The sequence below is a fragment of the Malaya genurostris genome, chromosome 3 (assembly GCF_030247185.1).
Source record: "Malaya genurostris strain Urasoe2022 chromosome 3, Malgen_1.1, whole genome shotgun sequence".
Lineage (NCBI taxonomy): Eukaryota > Metazoa > Arthropoda > Insecta > Diptera > Culicidae > Malaya > Malaya genurostris.
Window position 1 is genome coordinate 34,997,342 of NC_080572.1, and position 21,714 is coordinate 35,019,055.

Consider the following 21,714-nt stretch of genomic DNA (forward strand, 5'->3'; position numbering starts at 1 on the left):
TTCCGTGGGCGGTGATGGTGATGTCAGAATTGGTGAAAAACCATGCTGATGCAACTTCTCAGATAGGATGTTTATGAAAACTGAGTCAAAAGCCCTCTTGATGTCTAAAAAAACTGATGCCATTTGTTCTTTCCGAGCAAATGCCATTTGAATTTCTGTTGAGAGCAACGCAAGACAATCGTTCGTTCCTTTGCCCCTGCGGAAACCAAATTGTGTATATGAAGGCTTAGTCTCGACCCAATTTTCTAGACGAAACAGAATAATTTTTTCGAACAATTTCTGGATACAGGAAAGTTACAGTTTCCCTGGTTTTTGAATGGCGATAACTCTTACTTGTCTCCAGTCATGTTGGACAATATTATGCTCAAGCAGCCTATTGAATAAATTCAATAAGCGCCTTTTGGCAGAGTCAGGCAAATTTTTCAACAAGTTGAATTTGATTTTGTCTAACCCCGGAGCTTTATTGTTACACGATGAGAAGTCGACTATCGAAAAAGGTGTTTCGTTTCTGTTAGATGAGGCGACGCGCATTATTTTCTGTTCCGGAACAGAGTTAGGACGTACTCTTTTAGCGAAATCGAATATCCAGCGGTTAGAATATTCCTCGCTTTCGTTCGTGGTGTTTTTGTTGCGCATTCGTCGGAATGTGTTCCAAAGAGTACTCATTGATGTTTCTCTCGATAATCCGTCTACGAATCGACGACAATAACCGCTTTTATTCGCTTTAATCAAGCTTTTCATTTTGGCGTCTAATGCCGCATAGTTTCATTAATCAAAGCTGATCTATTATCATCGTGAATATAACCCCTTCCCGTACCGTGAGAGTTAAAGTTTCCTAAAACCAACGTCGGTGCAGGAAGGAGCTCAATTATATCACTGAGCCATCGATGCGCAACCGAGGCTCTTGGGGGAATGTAGATGGAAGCAATGCAAAGGTCCTTGCCTTTGATTGTAACATGACATGCGACAACTTCAATACCTGGAATCGAGGGAAGGTTAATGCGATAGAAAGAATAACACTTTTTGATCCCTAAAAGTACTCCTCCATAGGGATCATCTCGATTAAGACGAATAATGTTAAAATCGTGGAAGTTTAAGGGTATTTCAGAAGTTAGCAAAGTTTCGCACAATGCAAATGCGTCACATTTCAGATTATTTCCTAGAAATTTGAAAGGATCTATTTTTGGGATGATACTTCTACAATTCCACTGTATAACAGTTATTGTATCCGTGACCTCGGTGGGTGACTTAGCCATCGAAGGATACGATCGCTGAAAGAAGGGGCCATTTTGCAGTCAGCTGCTTCAAGAATGTTTTAACTGTAGGAATAAAAGCCTTTAAGAGACTTTTAAGAGGTTCTGAAACATTGAAGGCAGTGATGATCCAGTCCACGATATCAGAGAATTTAGCAAACCCAGTATCTGGTAAATTTTCTGACTGATTTTTAGGGACTTTTGGGGGGTTTGAAGTCCCAAGAAGTGATGGAAATTCTTGCTCGGAATTTGATTTTCCAAGGCCTGGAGCTTTTTTCTCCACTTTTTCTTCACTTTCAGTTGTTTCAATTTTTTGAGACCCACCAGAAGATACCTTCGAACCCTTACTAGGGAGCTTACTAGAAAATTTATTTATTCTCTTTCTGAAGCTATGAGGGACCACCGAAGATGTACCTTGAAGGGGATCATCAGCATCGCTCTCGTCAGCTGACAAAAAAGCGAAAAGATTCACTGGAGGCGAAGCACTTTTCAACATTTCAGCAAAGGAATGCTTAAAATGTTGCTTAAAAGAACACCTCATCTTGTCTTTGCGCAATTGATACGCGGGGCATGCCGAGAGGTCATGCGGTCCCTCCTTACAGTAGAGACACTTTCAATGTCTCCACTGTAGGAGTTATCCGCATGACTCCCTCCACACTTCATACACCGGGATTTATTGCAAAAATGGGATGCTGTATTTCCCAATTGTTTGCAACGTAATTAGGCAAAGCCGAACCAGCGAAAGTCACCCGATACGAGTGTGATGGGATATAAGACTCAGTCCCATCCTCAGCGGTGGATACTGAGCGCAATTGCTTGCAGTCCAGTATCTTAACATTCAATGGCAATTTTGAGTCTGTGGACATGGCACCGAAAAGTGTCCGTTCGGGTCAAAGGTAGTGGTAGTAAACAACAGGGAAAAAGAAAGAAAAAAATTACTTAGTTTTAGTTCTCAAACGGCGAACGGCGCTGGATAACGGTACCACACACAGTACTTCTTTACACAGCTCACAATCGACCTTGAGGACGGATTAATTCTAATTATTACTCGACCGCACTTATGCAGACAATAGAATACGGAATGACATTGAAAACGGAATAAAACAATTTACCGCACTATTGGAGAAACACGAATTTGCGTCCGATTAGCCCGATAGTTACAGTGGAATTGAATGGTACATGACACTGGACCCCAAAAGTAACGAAACCAATTGACGTTTTTGCCTAACCTGTACCTAAAATGTACGAAACCCCTAAATAATTAAAAACTTGCTAAAAGATGCTTCTATAGTGCTCGAAAACTACGCTTTGGAGGCTTGATGATAGAGACAGTAATAATATATTGAAATATTCTGAGAAAGCTTTCAACTGCGAGGCAAACTTCTTACCTAATGCTACTCTATTTTAATTCCAAAGCACAAAAAGCAAGTCCTATTGGATTGAATACTTCTTTTGGACACGAATTGACAGACAAAAAAGCCTAGATCCTTAAAGCTTAGCAACCCTTTCCATTATCGTTCGAGAAAAAGCGGATTACCATTGAAACAAAACAAAGCAGAAAAGTCCTTTTTCGTTGAGAATGAGTATAAGTATTGATTTTTTTATGCTACCAAAAAATGCGTGCGGAAAAAAACCCTCAGTCCACCTACGGCCGACAGCATTTGGATGGTTGTCGTGCTTCTGAAAACTGGAATACAGTAGCAATTGCTGCGACGTGTGAACGTGAGTTATTGTTGCCAGGTTCAGCTGTTGGCTGGTGATACGAAAACGGATTGTATGGCCCCCGTGGGGATGAAAAACGAGCATACGAGTTCACTCACTGGAAATGCTAAAAGCTAAAGCTGATGATGGACCATTGTTACCACAAAAATGTAATGGAACTTACTCGACACAATTGGGTTGGATTTTGGAACTTGGATGTTGGCATGAAACCGACCGACCGATTTATTTATAAACTGTGTTGAAACAAATACCCAAATCTTCATTTTCAAAGTCAATTGGCTAGACTAACTCATTTCTATTGGATTCATAGAATCAATTTATTCCATGTCAAGCCGTCAACTGCAAGTGTATGCGCTGCTTCTATCCTAGTTAGCTTTTTTGAACTGTACCAGAATCCTTGCTATACAACAGGTCAAGCGAGACTGATTTTTGAGTGCGTTGGGTAAGCATAAATGGAGCATCATTTCTATGCTTTCATATACTAACTGCCGCTAAAGGCGGATAGCAATAAGATCCCCCATCTACACGGTGTGATAAAAGAGACAAACAATTCTCATAGCATTTCTTTCCATTGTCAACCGATTTCCACTACCTATACTGTGGACAAAAGGATAAACCAGAAATCATTTGCTCTATGGTTTATCCTCATATGCGCCTTACGCTTCGATGCAGGGGCGGCTATTGCTAGCGAAAACATATTACCATGGGACAAAAAAGGCTTAGCGAGACATCCATCCATTCACACTGAATGTCGTAGAAAAAACGTCAGTCTACTGATGTGCGGGTAAAGTATATGGAACGGTAAGGATGCAAGGGATGCAAGTGTCCCCATTTAACGGGAGAATTGCACTCCTCCATCGACACCAATGTCGGATGACGTGAGCGGTGCGAGGACAAAGCGAAAGCTTTTAGCACAAATTAGTGCATCAGGAAGTGCTTTTCTTCCGATGCCTTGGTGATGCCTCCGCTCGTTTACTCGCTAGTGAGGGCTATTATCATTCATACTTGCCTTGCTGCAGTTGTTGTTGCTGCTGACAGTCACCTGGTGCTTGACTCAATGCGACACTGACGGGTCGTATCTATGTCTTGGAAGAATACCGAACCATCTGACCGGGTTTGGATTTCAGCTCGTTTGTAACAACAAGTGAAGCAATGGTTCTAGACTGTAATGACAGGTTGGATCGGGACTGATTCGCCTAGATGTACGTTACTGATTGACAGCTGACACTAAAGAAAGGTTAGACAATGTTTACAAACTACGACAGAATAAACTGATTGGTTTGACTGAGCTTGATTCGATTTCGCTAGAATGGACTTGATTGAAATTGATTAGATTTAACCATACTGGACTTAACTAAATTTGCAAGAGTTTGATTGAATTTGACAGGGCTAGACAGAACTAGGCGGGATTAGACGATACTAGACGGAACACTAGACGAGACTAGCCGGAAATGGACGGTACTGGACGGGACTGGACTGGACTGGACTGGACGGGACTGGACGGGACTGGACGGGACTGGACGGGGCTGGACGGGACTGGACGGGACTGAACGGGACTGGACGGGACTGGACGGGACTGGACGGGACTGGACGGGACTGGACGGGACTGGACGGGACTGGACGGGACTGGACGGGACTGGACGGGACTGGACGGGACTGGACGGGACTGGACGGAACTGGACGGGACTGGACGGGACTGGACGGGACTGGACGGGACTGGACGGGACTGGACGGGACTGGACGGGACTGGACGGGACTGGACGGGACTGGACGGGACTGGACGGGACTGGACGGGACTGGACGGGACTGGACGGGACTGGACGGGACTGGACGGGACTGGACGGGACTGGACGGGACTGGACGGGACTGGACGGGACTGGACGGGACTGGACGGGACTGGACGGGACTGGACGGGACTGGACGGGACTGGACGGGACTGGACGAGACTGGACAGGACTGGACGGGACTGGACGGGACTGGACAGGACTGGACGGGACTGGACGGGACTGGACGGGACTGGACGGGACTGGACGGGACTGGACGGGACTGGACGGGACTGGACGGGACTGGACGGGACTGGACGGGACTGGACGGGACTGGACGGGACTGGACGGGACTGGACGGGACTGGACGGGACTGGACGGGACTGGACGGGACTAGACGGGACTTAACTATTCTTGAATAGACTCGACCGTACTTGACTAAACTGGGCTGCATATCAACATCGACATTTTCATTCGGAACTTATAAAATTAAGGCGCAATAATAGCGCAATTTGTAATGCTACAGGCAAAAAAGTCGAAGTCGAAACATAAGGAAAAATCTATTAGTAAAAAATTTCACTGGTTTTATGTGAGAGCTATGTAAAAGGATTGCTGTTTATTGATAGGTTATTAGATTAAGAGTTTCATATTTTTCAGGTCGTAGTAGAACAAATTACTCCAGTAATCCTTCAAGAAAATTCAATCTATTGTAACCGTAGTGTACAAAAGAGTGGTCTAAAAAAACAAATAAACTCATCTTGATTATTTCTATTTCATTATCGAATTTGTATCCTTACTAGCTGCATGCATCACGAAGAAGTTCCCAAAATGAACTGTTTGCATAATATTGTTGGACTTTTGCTACTTGTCGATCCCAACTATCTTCAAAACTGTTGAAAAGTGAATGACCATTTCATCGGATCCCATTTTAACTCTTTCTTTATTCTTGTACATTCCCGAAAATTTGTTCCGAAAAAAGTGCAAATTATGATACATAAATCATGGCAAGTTTGTCTTCTTCATTTTAGGATAGCTTTATTAGATGTGCTATTCCGTTGTAAACTTGATGTCCTGAGTTGGCTGAAGGGGAAATGGTCTCTCCAATATTCATGAGTAAACACAATACAGAGTTCATTATTGCGCTTTTAAAAGACGTCCGTTTTCGAAAAGCATTATGTGTGTGAGTGCCAACCATCAGACGCAGAAGATTCATACTTTTTTTTTAAACAGCTCAACCATCTACCTCGCTTTCTGTTTGACTGATGCTAAAATATTAACGAGATCGCCCTGGAGATCTGGCGAATGCGTTTTGCATCGTCAAAACGAAAAAGTATGCTTGCCTTCACGTTACATTCCGGGGCGTTAATTTTATTATCCACACCGTCATACGGTGTGTTACATCCGAAATGTCTGACTCGATTTCAGGAGCTATCGATTTTATAGCCAAAGCTAAAATTGAAATATCCTTCCACGACCGGCTCCAACGCCAAGCTGGAAGAAGGTGTAATTCCAATAAAACAAAATAACCTTACCAGGATATGGCTTCCTAATGTGTTTCGGTTATTGACTTTGATGTCCGGTTCTGACCCGGCACCTGTCCGAATGCCCCTTGGATGGAAATCCCATTTCAATAAATCGATGAGTAGGCAATACAACACGTCAATACCGGACCGAACCGTCCATCGTCACGGACACAGTAAATTTTCCTACATAAAAAAAAGGTCAGCCATAGATTTTCCGCGGTAGGACAGTGTATGGGTTGATTTATATAACTTTTGACGGCGCCAGTGGACAAATAATGCAAGAACCGTGCACCCGAAGAGGATGTTTTGTTTGGGAAAATCGATAAAACAACTATTGTTTCCGCAAAACTCCTGAATATTTACTATTCGAAGCGAACCCGGTCATCGGCGGGTGTACCCGGTTCAAGCATGTTATTTCATTATGCCTGCGTAGTAAATTTACCATTTCAACAGGAAATGGGAAATAATTTCTGCTAATAAATCTCTTTTGCGTCGCGATCATGACCATGTGCCTGTTGCACTTTCGTTGAATTAGGCTGGACTGTAGTTCTTATTCCGATTTGATAGTTCTGGAATACTGATAATTGTGTTAATTTTATAATTATTTAGACGCATTATTTCAAAAGGTTTTGCTATTTCATTGGTTCAATCTGCAAATGTACTCATTAGTATTATTGTTTTAAACATGACGCAACAAATTGCACTATTATAGTCCAAACAACAAATGGTAAAACAGTTGATTATAATGAAATAGCGCTCTATTCTCGCTTCAACGTGTAATTGCGGGTGGAATTTAATATCATTCTGTACCGCAATTATTGCTCTGTATCCACTGCTTTGTAGCATTCTTCGATGGCCTTTGGTTTTGATCAAGTTTACGTGAACTGCTTTGTCATACACGAATCAAATCCTTTTCCCGGGCGGTGACTACGGACGGGGGACCGAATCTGTAATTAATGACTGAGTCTTGCATTCCTGCTCTCGATCCGCAGTTCACTCGGATTATGCTTTGTGACAAAAAAGTCTCTCAACAATGTGATAAATTAAATATCGTTGCTCTTGCTGAGGACGCGTTCCTCGTTCCACAGTCCGGCAGATGAATTGAGCAATTTTGGTTGAAAATGATCCTGCTGCCGCGAGGGGAACATCTCGATTTAGACTCCTTCGGTGATTGCTAGGGGAGATTATGTGCAGTCGTTTGTATACGAATTTGACAGTTAACAACTGGAATGCCATTGTAATAGAACGATTGCGAATTGGAATCTGATAGAATGCTTATTTATGGTGCAATAAATTTTCCTAAAGCACGAAGGACGACGCTGAATCAGCAACATTCGCGTAATGTAATAAAAATGGACTTTATTTGGGGTTGAACGACGTCGACGGTTAATGAAATTATGATACGATGAGTGTAAGATGATGTATTTCTTATTTTCCTTTGCTGTTTGCTTTCTCTATGGAAAAGGCATAGAATCGTTGGTAAAGATGACTTTCGGTCGGCGTCCAGGAGGGTGTTACCCGGCGGTGAAGGTTTGAAAATTCATGAGATTTCCGAAATTGAAACATTTTTTTCGAGGCAAAACGTCTTAGAATTGCATGTAACTTTCCATTGATTTGATTCGAATGAGGAGCACGTCCTTTGGTTGAGTTCGAATATGAGTCTTAATTGCTGAACTATTGGGCATTAGGTCGTATGCATTTTGAAATTGTTCATCTTTAATTGCAATGGATTAACCAAAATTCGGAGTCAGTTCCTGTTAATGTTCATACCTTTTTGTTCGCAGCACGTTCGCTAACACCAACTGAGGTAGTGAAACCGGTAGATTTGTTCATAATTGAAACTGAGCAAGCAAACGCTCAAATGACTAGAAACTGTTCTTCAATTGGCGACGTTGGCGATGGTTTTTGGTCGGGATAAAATGAATATGGTGAAAAAATCGAGAAGAGACCGACCTATCACTTATCATAGCTTCCAAAATAAACAATATTCATACAATTTCTCACCACTAACTGTTCCGTTACACTCAAATTCAAGTAATTCTAAAAATCGAAAAATAACAAACAGTTCAATTCCATAAAACCAATTATCGCGAGGCGCATGAAACGCTTCGCCATAGCAATGAATGTAGCCTGTCAATGATTATATATCTCTTCACTCACTTCCGCTATCCAAAACAAAATCTTGATTAATTTCTTCATATAATCGAGTATTATGGATAAAATCAAGATACCCATTAAATGGTGCTATCGGAGCAACGCTCTTGAGTTCGTATCCTTGTCAGAAAGGCTCATCGGTTCCGATGTGCTCTGACGTACCGAAATTAGACACCGGTAAATAATACGAAATCCATGCTAGGATGATTAACTTACCTCGTAAAACATTAATCAAAGGAAAAGAAAGCTAATTAATGGCATAATACAGAATCGATATCATGACGTTATTGGCTACGGCAAGCATTTGGAAAGTCCGAAGCAACTTTCGCTGAATTTTCTGTTGGACAGATAGGCTGTCTGTCATAAGCAGACTGAAAAACTCAAGGATAGAATGTGTCTTATTTTTTTATCCTTATCGGTTAATTAAGTACCGATGCTTGACTGGTTTAGTCAAATGGTAATTCTTTGGACTTTCTTTTGATTTACTTGTGGTTTCTTGGAAAAAATATGTTTGTAGAACTCACTTAATCATATTACCAAGGCCACAGCAATACTGATGAAAATAATTTTTTCGCGTCATCGGGCGCAGTTCGCTTTTTCGCTTTTTAAATTTATTTAATTTATTTTTACGAATAGTCAACGTCGAACACGGACTTTTCATAGCCGTAGTGCATAGTGCAATCGTTTTTCGGCAGAATTTTTTAGAACAATGAAGTACGGTGTAAAATCGATTTCTTTGAAAATGCAGTGGCATCAGAAAAATTTTCTTATGGCATTTATGGTACCAGTGTGTGCCGACTGTCAGCATTTAATAAGGACATGAGCTGAAACTCTAAAACTACTTCATCAACAGGAGCAGCTTCTTAATGTTGTTTTCGCTTGAAAAAACTGAAACTGACCCAGGGTAGGGTAGGGGTTTCATCAAACAAACATTTTTCACGAAACTGTGTTAGCAACGGGGATTTGAACAAACCTGATATAAAATCCAGGTTCGAAATCGATGTTCAGTTCAACAACGCTGAAATTGGGTTCGAAACTGGCTTCAAACAAACGGTTTGACAGCAGTTAGAGTGGAAACTGCGTTAGGTTTGTCATCAAGCGAAAACGACATAAGTATACAAAAAATCAAACGGAAACATACCCCTGGACCACTGCTGACCTAAAAACCCATTATCTGAAAATATTCGACAGTGTCGAGCGCTTGTTCAACGACGTGAACTAGTTATTGTCCAGTCTCAGCAGAAACGACCATTACATTTGCGGTAAAGTAGGTCAGCGCATACAGCCATACGAGGCCTCACTACACAGTGCAATAAAAGATTTCAGGAATTCCAGGAAAGTCAACGACCAAAATATCAAGGAAATGAGCGAACGACTTCTTCGCCTCGAAGAGAAGCTTTTACTTCCTACCAAATCTGAAGTCCCTGTAATAATACCTAACCCTATTCTGGAAGAATTGAGGGATGAAGTCAAAGCAATATCGACTTCAATCTCTAGTATCGGAAATAAAGACCAAAAGACCACCCATCCTAAGTCTCTAGATGAAGATATAAAAACTACAAGGATTAAATTTGACAGTAGAACTGTTCGAATAAACAAAACTAGAACGGCTATCTGGGGATACGTTTGTTTCAGTTTTAGTTCTATTATAGATCGCCCATATAAAACTTCCAACTGCTGAATTTGCTCTTACACCAATATCCTAAATGTATGCAATTATATCTTTGTACATACTTGCGATTCGGATTTCAATATTTAAGCATCTCTTCGCCAAGCTTGTGTTCAAGTTTTGCATGCAAGCAGTTATTTTTATAGCGTTAAGTTTCTTTACCATTCTGCGATTTCGGTTGAAGCGATAAATTTTTTCTTATTATCAATCGAGTTCATGTTATATAAATTAGAAATTAATCTTCAGCACTCAAAATTTACCCTGGGGTAGTTGTTAATTTCTCAGGCATGGACATAACATGGAATTTCATTCGAGCTTTCATCACACAAGATCAGAGAATACCAATTAAAGCTTCAAATCGTTTTATGGCATTTTTGTCTTGTTGTCTAGCAACAACCTACCTCTGGCATGCTACGCGTAGGACTGAAATGTTAGCTATAACTTCACTTCTATTTATAGATTCGCGTGCTTCCAACAGCTTCGCTTTTGCATCGATTGAAAGAGAAGTCCAGTATGCCGTGACTTTTAGCAGACAAAATAGGACACTGCTAGCTGTTAATCAAAATTTCAATCATATATAATTGAAAATACATGGCTTGATACATTCAAATCGAAACTTGATACATGCAAATCGCAATACTTCCAATCAAATGGTGAAATAATGTTAATAATTGATATAAAATGGACTGAGCTGTAAGTGTTTAAAACCTGACCACATTTCTACGTGTGTTCTTCCTTGAGATTCTGATTTGCACCCCTATATAGAAAATAAAGAAAAAAACAATCATGTAATATATTCGTAACTGGCGCTTTATCGGAAACAAAAAAAAATGAATGACCGACTGGAGTGAATATAATAAAAAAAACAGTGCAACCTAGGCGTCAGGAAAAGCAGGTAGAAAATGCCAACTTAAGACGGAAACGTAACATAACGCAGAACCAAAATAAGAAATACGACAGTCATGACAATTATAATAACAACAATAAAATCAATAACAGCAAGAGTATTAGCGTCAGCAAAAGCATGAATAGTAGCAAAAATGTTAGTGATGCCAGTAACATCAACAACAATACAAAATCATATTCACCGACACTTTTAAAACACTCTTTACTTTCGGATAAGGACCTACTTCTGGAAGTAAAATAACAACAACAGGAGCTAGTATTATTTCGTCTCTTGTGAACTTCAAAATAGGGGGGAAACAATTGACTTTTATCGAAATAATTCTAACGAAGGCAATAACAAAACATATCTAAATCACATCACCGAATCATCCCCTGAAAACCTGAAAACTGTTTCAACTACACTAACATGAAACTAAAAAGCAGCCATCTTCCTTCTTAAATGCATTTCGATGGGTAAGTAGGAAAGAATAACATCGAAATCTGCAACTAATTTGCGAATTTTTTTCATGAAGTATATACATCTCAATCTGAATCTGATCGTGACCGTGACTTACTTACATGCAGTGTTGGTAATCGCTGAAAATTTGACAGAAGCTGCTCCATTTTTATCTATATTGTATACAACTTTTTCAATCCGGTAGAAGATGCTACAAGAATTCGAGTTTCTCAATGCATGATACTCGAGAGAATTTTTCTACATTTCTTCGCTCCACTTCATACTCTGAGTATTTCATGGCCCTTAAAAAAAATCGAAAAAATCGGATCGCGAAACGAGAATAAGCGACCGTTTGTTGCTTCAGAGAGAATCCCAACAGCAGCGTGCTAGCCGTTGATTCTCAGACGGTTCACCGAGAGAAATTCGCTCTCGCACTAGTGTCTATTTTATGTTAAATGTACCATGCCGTTTTTTTTTGTTGTTGCGATGATTTCCGTTTCTCTTTGAAGGCACTGATTCAATCGTGGAAGAGTTGCGAGTGAGCGTTCTTTGATACGATAAAAGCCATCCTTGCTTACATGTATACTTTTCGTTAGTACCTGAATTTTCAAATCACATCTTTTTAAACTGTCGGTCATTTTGGCCGCACTGAAAAACCTAGACGCTTCAAAAGGACTTGGACAAGATGGAATACCACCTATATTCTTAAAAAATCTTGCAGAAGAACTTTCACAACTCCTTCTTCAACTTTTCAATTCATCACAAGAGAATGTATTTTTCCTAAAACTTGGAAATCATCCTTTTATGCGTTGAATAGCCATTATTGCAAGCATTCATAAATTATTTGAATAAATTGTAAACAAAAAACTTTTTCAACTACTGAAAAATGTAATAAGAAACAAAAATCATGGATATTTTAAAGGTCGTTCAACCACAACAAATCTTCTAGAATTTATCACTTTCCTGCTGTAAGCCGGAGTAAAATAAATGATATAAAAAAAACTTTCACTATGAATACCATAAATGCCGGGAATCACGTAGAACACTTTCGACCGTACCACCATACCATACTATCATACAAACTGCAGAAATATGGCATAGAACACAATCTACTACAATGGATAGAATCATATTTAAAGAAACGTGTACAAGTAGTTCGCTTACATAACTTTCTGTCTGAACCAATTAATATAACATCTGGTACGTCAGGGCTGTCATCTAGGACTTCTTCTTTTGTCGTGAATACGACTTACTTTACTATGGGGTGTCTTTTCAAAATTTACCCTCTGAGAGAGTGATAAGTTTTTGATCGTGAATATCTCTTGTTGTATCTAACGAATCAACATAATTTTTGCTACATGCCATCGGAAATATGATCACAATTTTATGATAAAATTTTCAGTTGTGTGGCATAATCTCAAATAGTTCAAAATTCAACTTTTCTGAAATGTTTGGTATGAACGAGTATCAAAGAGAATAATTCATATGGCGCGTTTGCCTTTCTCGTATTTTGAAAGCTCATAGCTCAGTGATCTGTGGAAGGATTTATATAATCTAACTACCAATAGAATCGAAATTTTTCAACTTGAACGTGTATAGCAAAAGCATTGAAGTATTTCAATAGTACACTATTGAAAAACCTATCTCATTTGACCCATGTCAACACCAGCCAATCAGAACGCGTTCTGAGGAAGAGAAGAAAATATCTGCTGCTGTACAACAAATCGTCCGAGAAAAATGTTCCGAAAAGTGGTGAATATCGCAGTGAGTTCCTCAATTTGGTCCTTCTGAATGCTAGAAACGAATCCCTACAGCATATTGATAGTTTCTTTCAATAAATTATGCAAATCCGAAATGAAATGATCGACATTAAAATTCTATATGCGGCTATTTTTATAGCCGTTTGGACCGCCCATTAGTGAAAAAGATACAAACGAAATCACATAAAAGGAAATCTCTTAACTTTGCAAGCTTTCGACAAGAGCGATTACGTCACAGCTGCCAGTCATTAGCATTGGGAAAAAAAACAACGGTGGAGAGCATTGCACAATATCAGCCGTTCTAATGGCTCTAAAAGTTTTCTAAAGAACTATTAGGATTTGTTGTTCGCAAATCGTAGGGAAATATCCTCAGTTTACTGCAAATCAAGAACAGTTTGCTTAGATTTGTGCACTTTTCGCTGTGTGAAATTCCCAGTAATCGAGATCAAGTGAAGCTTTCTTTGTTTTTGCGAAAAATGTGAAAAAGGGGAATGCGTGCATAATTCATACAATTGATATTCGAAAGTGTTAAGGAACATGTCAGTTATTTTCGTATTCACGACATCCAGTAATGTCTCTAACATTACCCACCCGCCTTTTTGTACTGCGTGTCAACTGCATTTCGTTCATACTCAAATATCTAAAAGTGCTTATAGAGTAAGGGCTCCCTATTTCATCTCATTTGTAAGGACGTCGCCCTCAAACCTCGATTTAGCCACTAAAATCACTATAACTATTTCATATTACTGCTTCAATCGCCTTGCTCCACGTTGGGAATTGATTCACATTTCTTGAAAATTCAACTAATATTCATATATACAGCTAAAAACACTGATGATGTGTTCACTACTCTGCTCCTAATTTCCTATCGTTGATTCTTTATTCGTCCTATAAATTAGCAATGGCGACAGCAATCAAAACAAAATATTCCACTACTACACTCTCAGGTTCAAAATGTCAAAATTCTTCTTAAAAATGGCCTAATCCCACTATGAGACAACATACGATATTTTTAGAACCAGTTCGAAATCATTTCAACGTTCAAAAATTTTTCGGTCGTTTCCGTTACATTTCGCTTTAAATTTAAAATTTTACTGTAAAGTTAATTTGGTGAACTTAAAATAAAAACAAAAATGTAATTGTTACTATTTATTCATTAGCCCTTATTAAAACAAAGTGTAGAGCCAGAGATGCCATTTATACAGATTTATCTGTATTGTATAGATTTTTGCGTTCGCATACTGATTTAAATCAAAGTACAGATTTCCTAAATTTAATACAGATTTGTACAGGTTCATATAAAGTGAGAAGTAAAAAGTTGAAATTTTCTCTCTGAGCATCTATTAGTATTTGATTGCAGTGATTCTTCAAAAGTTTATTAATCAACGGACAAATCCCATGTTAAAGTGGAAATCTTTTATGTAGATAATTGTTTATGAACACTGCCAAACATTTATATTAAAATTTTGAACCAATTTGAACTGATATATATATATATATATATATATATATATATATATATATATATATATATATATATATATATATATATATATATATATATATATATATATATATATATATATATATATATATAGAACTATCTGTTAACATCATTTTATTTGTGAAAACAGATAGAGCAGATATAGACTTTCTATGCAACATAATACATATTTTCTATGAAAATATCTGGCATTTCTGTGCACAGCCGATGAAACACACACTTAACAGAGTTATGTTGACGTATAGCGGAATGAAACCAGTGCTACTGCCACAATGGTTATTTCATTAGTATTTAACACGCTCGTTCTGGTAATATTCGAAGCCAAAACAGTTTTATTGAAATATTAATATCAATAATATAATTAAACTAATGTCACGGATACCAAAAACATACTTTTTGATAATAATTTGAAGAAGAAAAACAATTTATTTTTGTAACAATATGAGATAACTTGGCAACTTTGCGAAACCAAATGAGATGAAAACAAAGCGCAATCAAGTGAACTAAGTGAAAAACTTTAATCTCATATTTTTGAAGACTTTTATTGTTTGTCGGGTAATTTATGAAGTTTTAAATCGTTAATTAAACAAGTGGCAAGTGAACATTACAAATTATGAAGCCATCCAGCATTCAATGGTAGTGTAATTGTGCGAAATAGTGATCATGTTTTGGGACGAATCGATTAGTAGATATTCAGAAACATGACGAACTGTAAATCTTGAGACGAAAATGTGTCCTAAATTAAATAGTGAGTTTATTTTAAATAAAAAAAACGATAACCGAAGAACTTGAAACCATTTCTTTCAATAGGAAAGTTTTACAATAGTTTTTATAATCATTTTGAAATATTTCACAGTTTGGTTCAGGTAGGTTGTAAAATATTATTCATGTTCAAAGTAATGAGGTGAAGGGATGAGATGGAAATAGGAGCTCAGATGAGATAAGGAGCCGTTACCCTATATGCTGACGACATGAAACTCTTCATGGAAATTAGAAATATTAGCGACGCCGCAATATTGCAGAATTAAATCAATCAATTTCACGTTAGGTGCAGAAAAAGCCTACTCAAGCCCAATGTAAAAAGAATAACAATTCAATAAACTGAACTAAACTCGATCTATATACATACATCTAGCAAATCAGCTTGTAGAAAAATTGTACGAGATTTAGGCGTAGTCTAAGACTCTAAGCTCACTTTGTGTAACACTACAACACCATAATCAAGACAGCAAATAGGATGCTGGGCTAACAGTAATAACTTCAAGGATCCACATTCAATTGAATAATTACATAGTAGCCTAGTATATTGTCCAGTATGGAATCCATATAATAATATTCACGAATAGGGTATTGAATAGATCCAAAAACAATTTTCTTTATATGCATTTCCTCTGCCATCGTATGAAGCACGCTGCATGCTAATCAACATACAAACACTTGAAGAACGTCGTAATATTTCAATGCTTTATTTTATTAACGACATTATTTCTCAACGCGTACAATCATCTTCACTACTATCGCAATTGATTTTGGATGTTCCTGGCCAATTACGACCACGGAAATTATTTTTAAAATAAAACAAATTTTGCAAAGAATAGTCCAGTCAATCGAATAATCAATTTTGTAATCATCTTGACCATACTAGAATCAAATTAAAACCCAACTTTATCGTAAAAATAATGTGTAGTATAAGTAAACATGATCTTGTCATTTCTAAGATAACGTTCTCATTTAGTTGAATGCTCTGGCACACCAGCAATTGTGAAAGATTATATTCCAACTCGTGATCAGAAGTAGTTTCGTCCAGTCTGCAGTTTGGAAGCCGATCTGCTAAAAATAGTAAAACTTAATCAGGAAAACGTTGTCCTAGTTGAAAAAAGCCTTCAAGGAAACAAAAAAAAATGTTGAAATTCTGCTCGAACAAAAGAATTCACATTTTGGGTTCAACATCAGCATAGCTACTCCAAATCCTTCACAATCGAGTTGCAAAAACGAAAAACTTAATTCATGAACCTAATCCACCTGCCCATTCAACGAAGTTCTGTTCTCACAAAAAAAAGAAAGAGGACCGGTTTCGTGGTTTTGCCTCATTATTTTTCTAATGTTCAGCAACAGAAAAACAGAGGACAAACTCCACAACGATGCGATAAAAGATGGGTAAATGGGTCTGCTAAACACTGACCGGTCTTTCGGCTGGCGTCCACCCAACCAGTGTACGGCGCGAAACCAGCAGAAATAAAAAAAACTCCGAATCCTCTGGTTCGTAAGAAAACACCCTCTTTCACCACCAACAACGCGTTGGACTTGTGGCAAATTCAGCAGTTGGATCCGTGTTGGGGAGGTTCGGTCGTGAAGGTAGTGGTAATATAAATTAATGATTTCAGTCAACACAAATTAGATGCGGTGTCTTCATTCCTGAGTGGAATTTTATCTTTGCTTATCGCTTTCTCCAAACATTTCCTTGGACTTGGGACTGTATTTTGGAAATGAGGATAAGTGATGGAATTGTTTGTTCGACGTTTTGAATAAATATTTTCAATTCATTTCACACTAAAAATTTTACATTTTCTGAAGTTCTCTGAAACGTTGTTAGATAAATTTGAATTCAATTTATTATTAGTTTTATTTTGTTTCATACGGTTGTCTTCCAGTAATAGTAATTGAATTTTTTGGCATAAAAAGACCTTACTCTGCCAGTTCGGAAAAAAAATAAAAACTAGTCGCGTAATCTTTTTCTGTTATATTTTTGAACGGTTATAACTCAGTCATTTGTTAATGGATTTATATAATTTAAATACCAATGGATTCGTAAACATTTAATTTAAACATATTGAACAACGTCGTTTTGGTATTTCAGTAGTATACCATTGTAAAATCGGTTAGAATCGACGTATTTTTGCTCAGTCAATGCTTGCATGAGTGGATGGGTGAAATATTCGCTTTGTCGCCCGTTCGATTAATAGTCAACTGCTCGTTCGGCGGTGTGCACTCGGTGCGGTTCAATGATATCACTTTTTCCTGTCGAATTCGTAGATTTGGTTTCATATGTACTTGTACCCATTATGGAGATAATGTAAAAATATTTAATTATTTTCCATTGATATATAGAGAAATAGTGAGAAATCTGCAGATTTTTAATGTCATCGTGGCCGGTCGTGTCTTGCACGAAATGAAAATTATTGTGAATTAAGCGTATAATGGTAAAGCTGTGTCAAATATACTTCTGAACTTCCTTTTTTTAGCATGAATATAGCGTTTGGATAAATAAGCTAAATACTATTTGCAAAACATGGAACTCTCAAGGTGTTCACTAGAATAACAGGCTGTACCTCAAACTGAAAATTTATTATCAATGTGGCCAACGAAATTTCCGGTTTCTAATGAACTGTTAAGCTATTTAGCAGTCCAACACGAACCGCTAAGCAAAATTTAAACTCTACAAGTTGCAAAAAACTACGAGTAGGAGACGAACCGTAAAGTAAATTAATGTTTCATCTAAACAAATCGTTTCAACAGCTTTATGTGACCAACATCTAATCAGAAGTATATAATTTTGTTTGGAATGCTGCCTAAAAGCATTCTCCGGTTCATGTCTCTCATTACCCGGGATCACTGCGCTATAATTTATCTAGATTGCCGAATTACTTCATCATTAGGAAGCAAGAGAGCTATTGTGCATCGGATAAAAATATGCCAACAATAAAAATAAATACTACATTCTCCAGATACTGACAAATAGCTTTCACAGACAGGAGCAGCAGCAACCAACTTATATACATAGAAAACCGCAGAACCTAATAAAAGAAAGAAAAGTATCCTTACCATAAGCTGTTTCCTGGGCGAAGAGAAAAAATAGTAAAATATGACACACATATCCAGCCATTATTTTCCACCTTTCGTGCGCCGACTTCCGTTCCGGCTGGCTGAAGAAGGATACAAGAGTATTGGGTGGAAGGCTTGGAGAAAGCTTCCCGCACGGTTCACCTACCCCGAGACCCAATCAGCATCCACGAATTTCTGCCAGTCAAGATATTCTCCAACTGTTTCTTAGGGGTTCCGCTTCTGCTTCGTATGTTGTGATATTTTTTAACTATTGTGTGCGGTTACTCTGCTACTGGTGCTGTGATATTCCACTAGCCACCACCCACAGCCAACTGCAACACTAACACCGGCTGGCTGGCTGCGGGCCAAAATCACACGACAATTCTTTGCCGTTTGCACTGTTTACTGTTGCTACTCTTTTCAGAAACCGCTCCTTTGCTGTGCGGCTGGATCACACGGCTCTCACTTCACAATTCAAACAAACACTCACACAGACCCGCCGCAGGCTAACTTCTTTATTGTTATTATTATTTCTTGTGTGTTCTTTTTTTTTTTGTTGCTCAACCCGTTTTCCGGACCGGATTCCTGTTTTGTAAACTTTTATTATATTTTCCCATTTATTTATGTCCCCGGTGGTGGCCGGCACTGCGCTTTGCTTGTTCGGCTAAATGTGAAACGCAAAGCATATGTTGAATGCATATGACGGGGAGTGGTCACGTTGCGTGAATACCCCCCTCCCCGTCCAAATAGTGCGATAACAGTGAAATAATGCTACTGTTCGGCGGTGGGTGAAATATTGGTGGAGCTGTTTTCATCTCGGCGGTTAAAGTTTTGTGATAAGTTTGTGTATTAAGGATTCCAAGGTAGTGAAAAATTTTGTTCAGAGGTAGAATATTGAGTCTTGGCCTAAAGATGTGTGATTTTTTTGAGAAATTGTTCAACGAATTACGTCAAATTTAGGCGATTCACAAACTACTAAAATGTCACTCGAACAACAACAGCATTTTGTAAATAAACCTAAGCTTGACGTAATCTGTTGAGCCATCTCTGAGAAAATTGAACGAGTGTTGAATATGTCATTTTGTCGATTACGTCAGTCAATTTCGAATTTAATCAATTACTCAATAGTAACAAGTCAAAAATGGTTGAAATTGATGCAGTCATCTCCGATCGATAAATTCTGCTCATAGAGTTCGTTTACGTAATATCTTCCGTCCACCGGAAGGGCCGAATTCGTTAGACAACAAAACAGTCCCATTTGTTTCTTTTTCTTTCGTATTCGACTAGTCAAAATATTTGGAGCTTGTGCAAAACAACTTGAAGTCCTTAACTGATGTAAAGTTCAATTTTACCATTAAAGCAATGACAGATTTTTTTTTTGATATTTGATTTTTGTATTTTTAGGTTTGGCTAAAATTTTGCCCAGAAACGGTGGGTTCGATCGATTTTTTATCGAAATTTTATGAAATAACGCAGAGTTTCCAATAAAAAGAAAAAAAACTTTATACTACAGGAAATATTTATTTTTGTAACGATTTTTAATGATCTTTGAATAATGTTAACATAGAAGTAAATTCTCTTAAAGCAGTAGATAAATTGTTAAGCAAAAGCTAGTATTCATTCGATGTTAGGGGAGACCGAGGCAAGTACGGACACGGGATCGAAATATTATTCCGATCCATGGATTGACTTTGAAAACGCGCTTCCATGTGACAAACAAACACCAGTGAACTGGATGACGCTGAGTCAATTCAGTTTGGCGTCAATCGTGCTCGTACGAAGGAGTATGGTTTTTATTGAAATTGTTATTTTGGGTATATTTGATTTCTGTGCATTGTAATGACGATCTGGGTAGTGCTTACAAATGTTTATTTCGGGCTAAATCCAGTGCTCATTCAGTGCTTCCGATAACGAGGAAAATAAAATTATTCATGCGTCTCGAAAATAAATTGTCCGAATTGAATAAATGAGGCTCAATTGGGCACAAAATTTCCGACTTGCTATTTTCAGCGGAAATATACCTAAATATTGATTCCTTTATTTTAATTCTACTTCTTATCACTTATTAAAACCAGTTTTAATCCACCTAGTGGTGTAATGATGCCTTTCTCATATATAATACTGTTGTATTCTATTCAAAATATTTCACTTCGATTTTTGAAAAAAACCAAGGGATTCTTTGTGTATTAACTAACATAAGATAGAGAATGAAACAGTTCTCTGATCTGCTAGGTCATTCATTAGAAAAAGAAGTTGGTTCACTATTTTATGCCCAGCACCGGAACCCGAGAACCGGTATAATCGAAGTCGGTTCGTTCGGCCACCAACTAACATGACGTACAAACTCTACTAGTTCTTATTCAAATTTTGAAGATTTTATACAATTTTTCCATCGTACTCTTAACGACGATTTAAATTTTTGTTGTATACGAGAATATGCAGTAATTTTTGGTAGGAGCATAAGACCTTTCATTTGACCCTAAGATTGGGAATAACGGTTTTGAGTTCAGTTTAGATAATTTTTTACGGTTTTTGTTTCGCCGGTTCAAGTGACGGTGTACAATATTTAACACACTTTACTCTATAACTCCAAAACCGGAAGTCGGATATGGATGAAATTAAGGAATTCCATATGAGACCGTGAAACCTTTTTATTTGAATCTAAGTTTGTGGAAATCGGTCAAACAATCGCTGAGAAAAGTTAGTGAGATCAATTTTGGAGTATTTGACCACTATTTCCGGTGCTTCCGGTAACCAAGATAGTCGGAATCGGTTCGTTTAGTTACGTACTGATAATGGCTATCGATTTGTGTAGTTTTGAGACCAGTTTAGAATTTTTTTTACATGTTTTGTTTCGCCGGTTTAAGTGACGGTGTACAATATCTAACACACTTTACCCTATAACTCCGGAACCGGAAGTTGGATCCGAAGAAAATTCAGGAATTCTGTACGGGACCGTTAGACCTTTCATTTGAATCTAAGTTTGTCAAAATCGGTTCAGCCGTCTCAGAGAAAACCTAGTGATATTATTTGATACATACACACACAGAGACATTGCTCAGGTCGATGTACTGAGTCGAATGGTATATGACAGGTATATGAGAAAGGAAAAACTAAATCTACTAGGCATTTAATCAAAACATATGTAGCGAAACAATAAAATTTTCTTCAATAAATACTCTAAAATCGGTTTCCACATCAG

The 21,714-nt window shown here is 38.0% G+C and overlaps 1 protein-coding gene across 10 annotated transcripts in view; it reads right to left on the reverse strand.

Moving 5' to 3' along the window:
• Positions 1 to 21,714, reverse strand: part of LOC131439477 (protein amalgam-like) — a 125,077-nt gene that overhangs the window by 46,742 nt on the left and 56,621 nt on the right. For 7 of the 10 annotated variants that reach the window (XM_058610520.1, XM_058610522.1, XM_058610527.1 and 4 more), the window contains one exon: positions 18,513 to 19,097. The exons of 1 other annotated variant lie outside the window; for it this stretch is intronic. In XM_058610520.1, coding sequence (XP_058466503.1) covers positions 18,513 to 18,573 — 61 coding nt within the window. In that variant the 5' untranslated portion in view covers positions 18,574 to 19,097. Of the gene's footprint in view, positions 1 to 18,512; positions 19,177 to 21,714 lie in introns of all 10 variants that reach the window. 2 more of the 10 variants (XM_058610525.1, XM_058610523.1) reach the window with 2 other exon arrangements.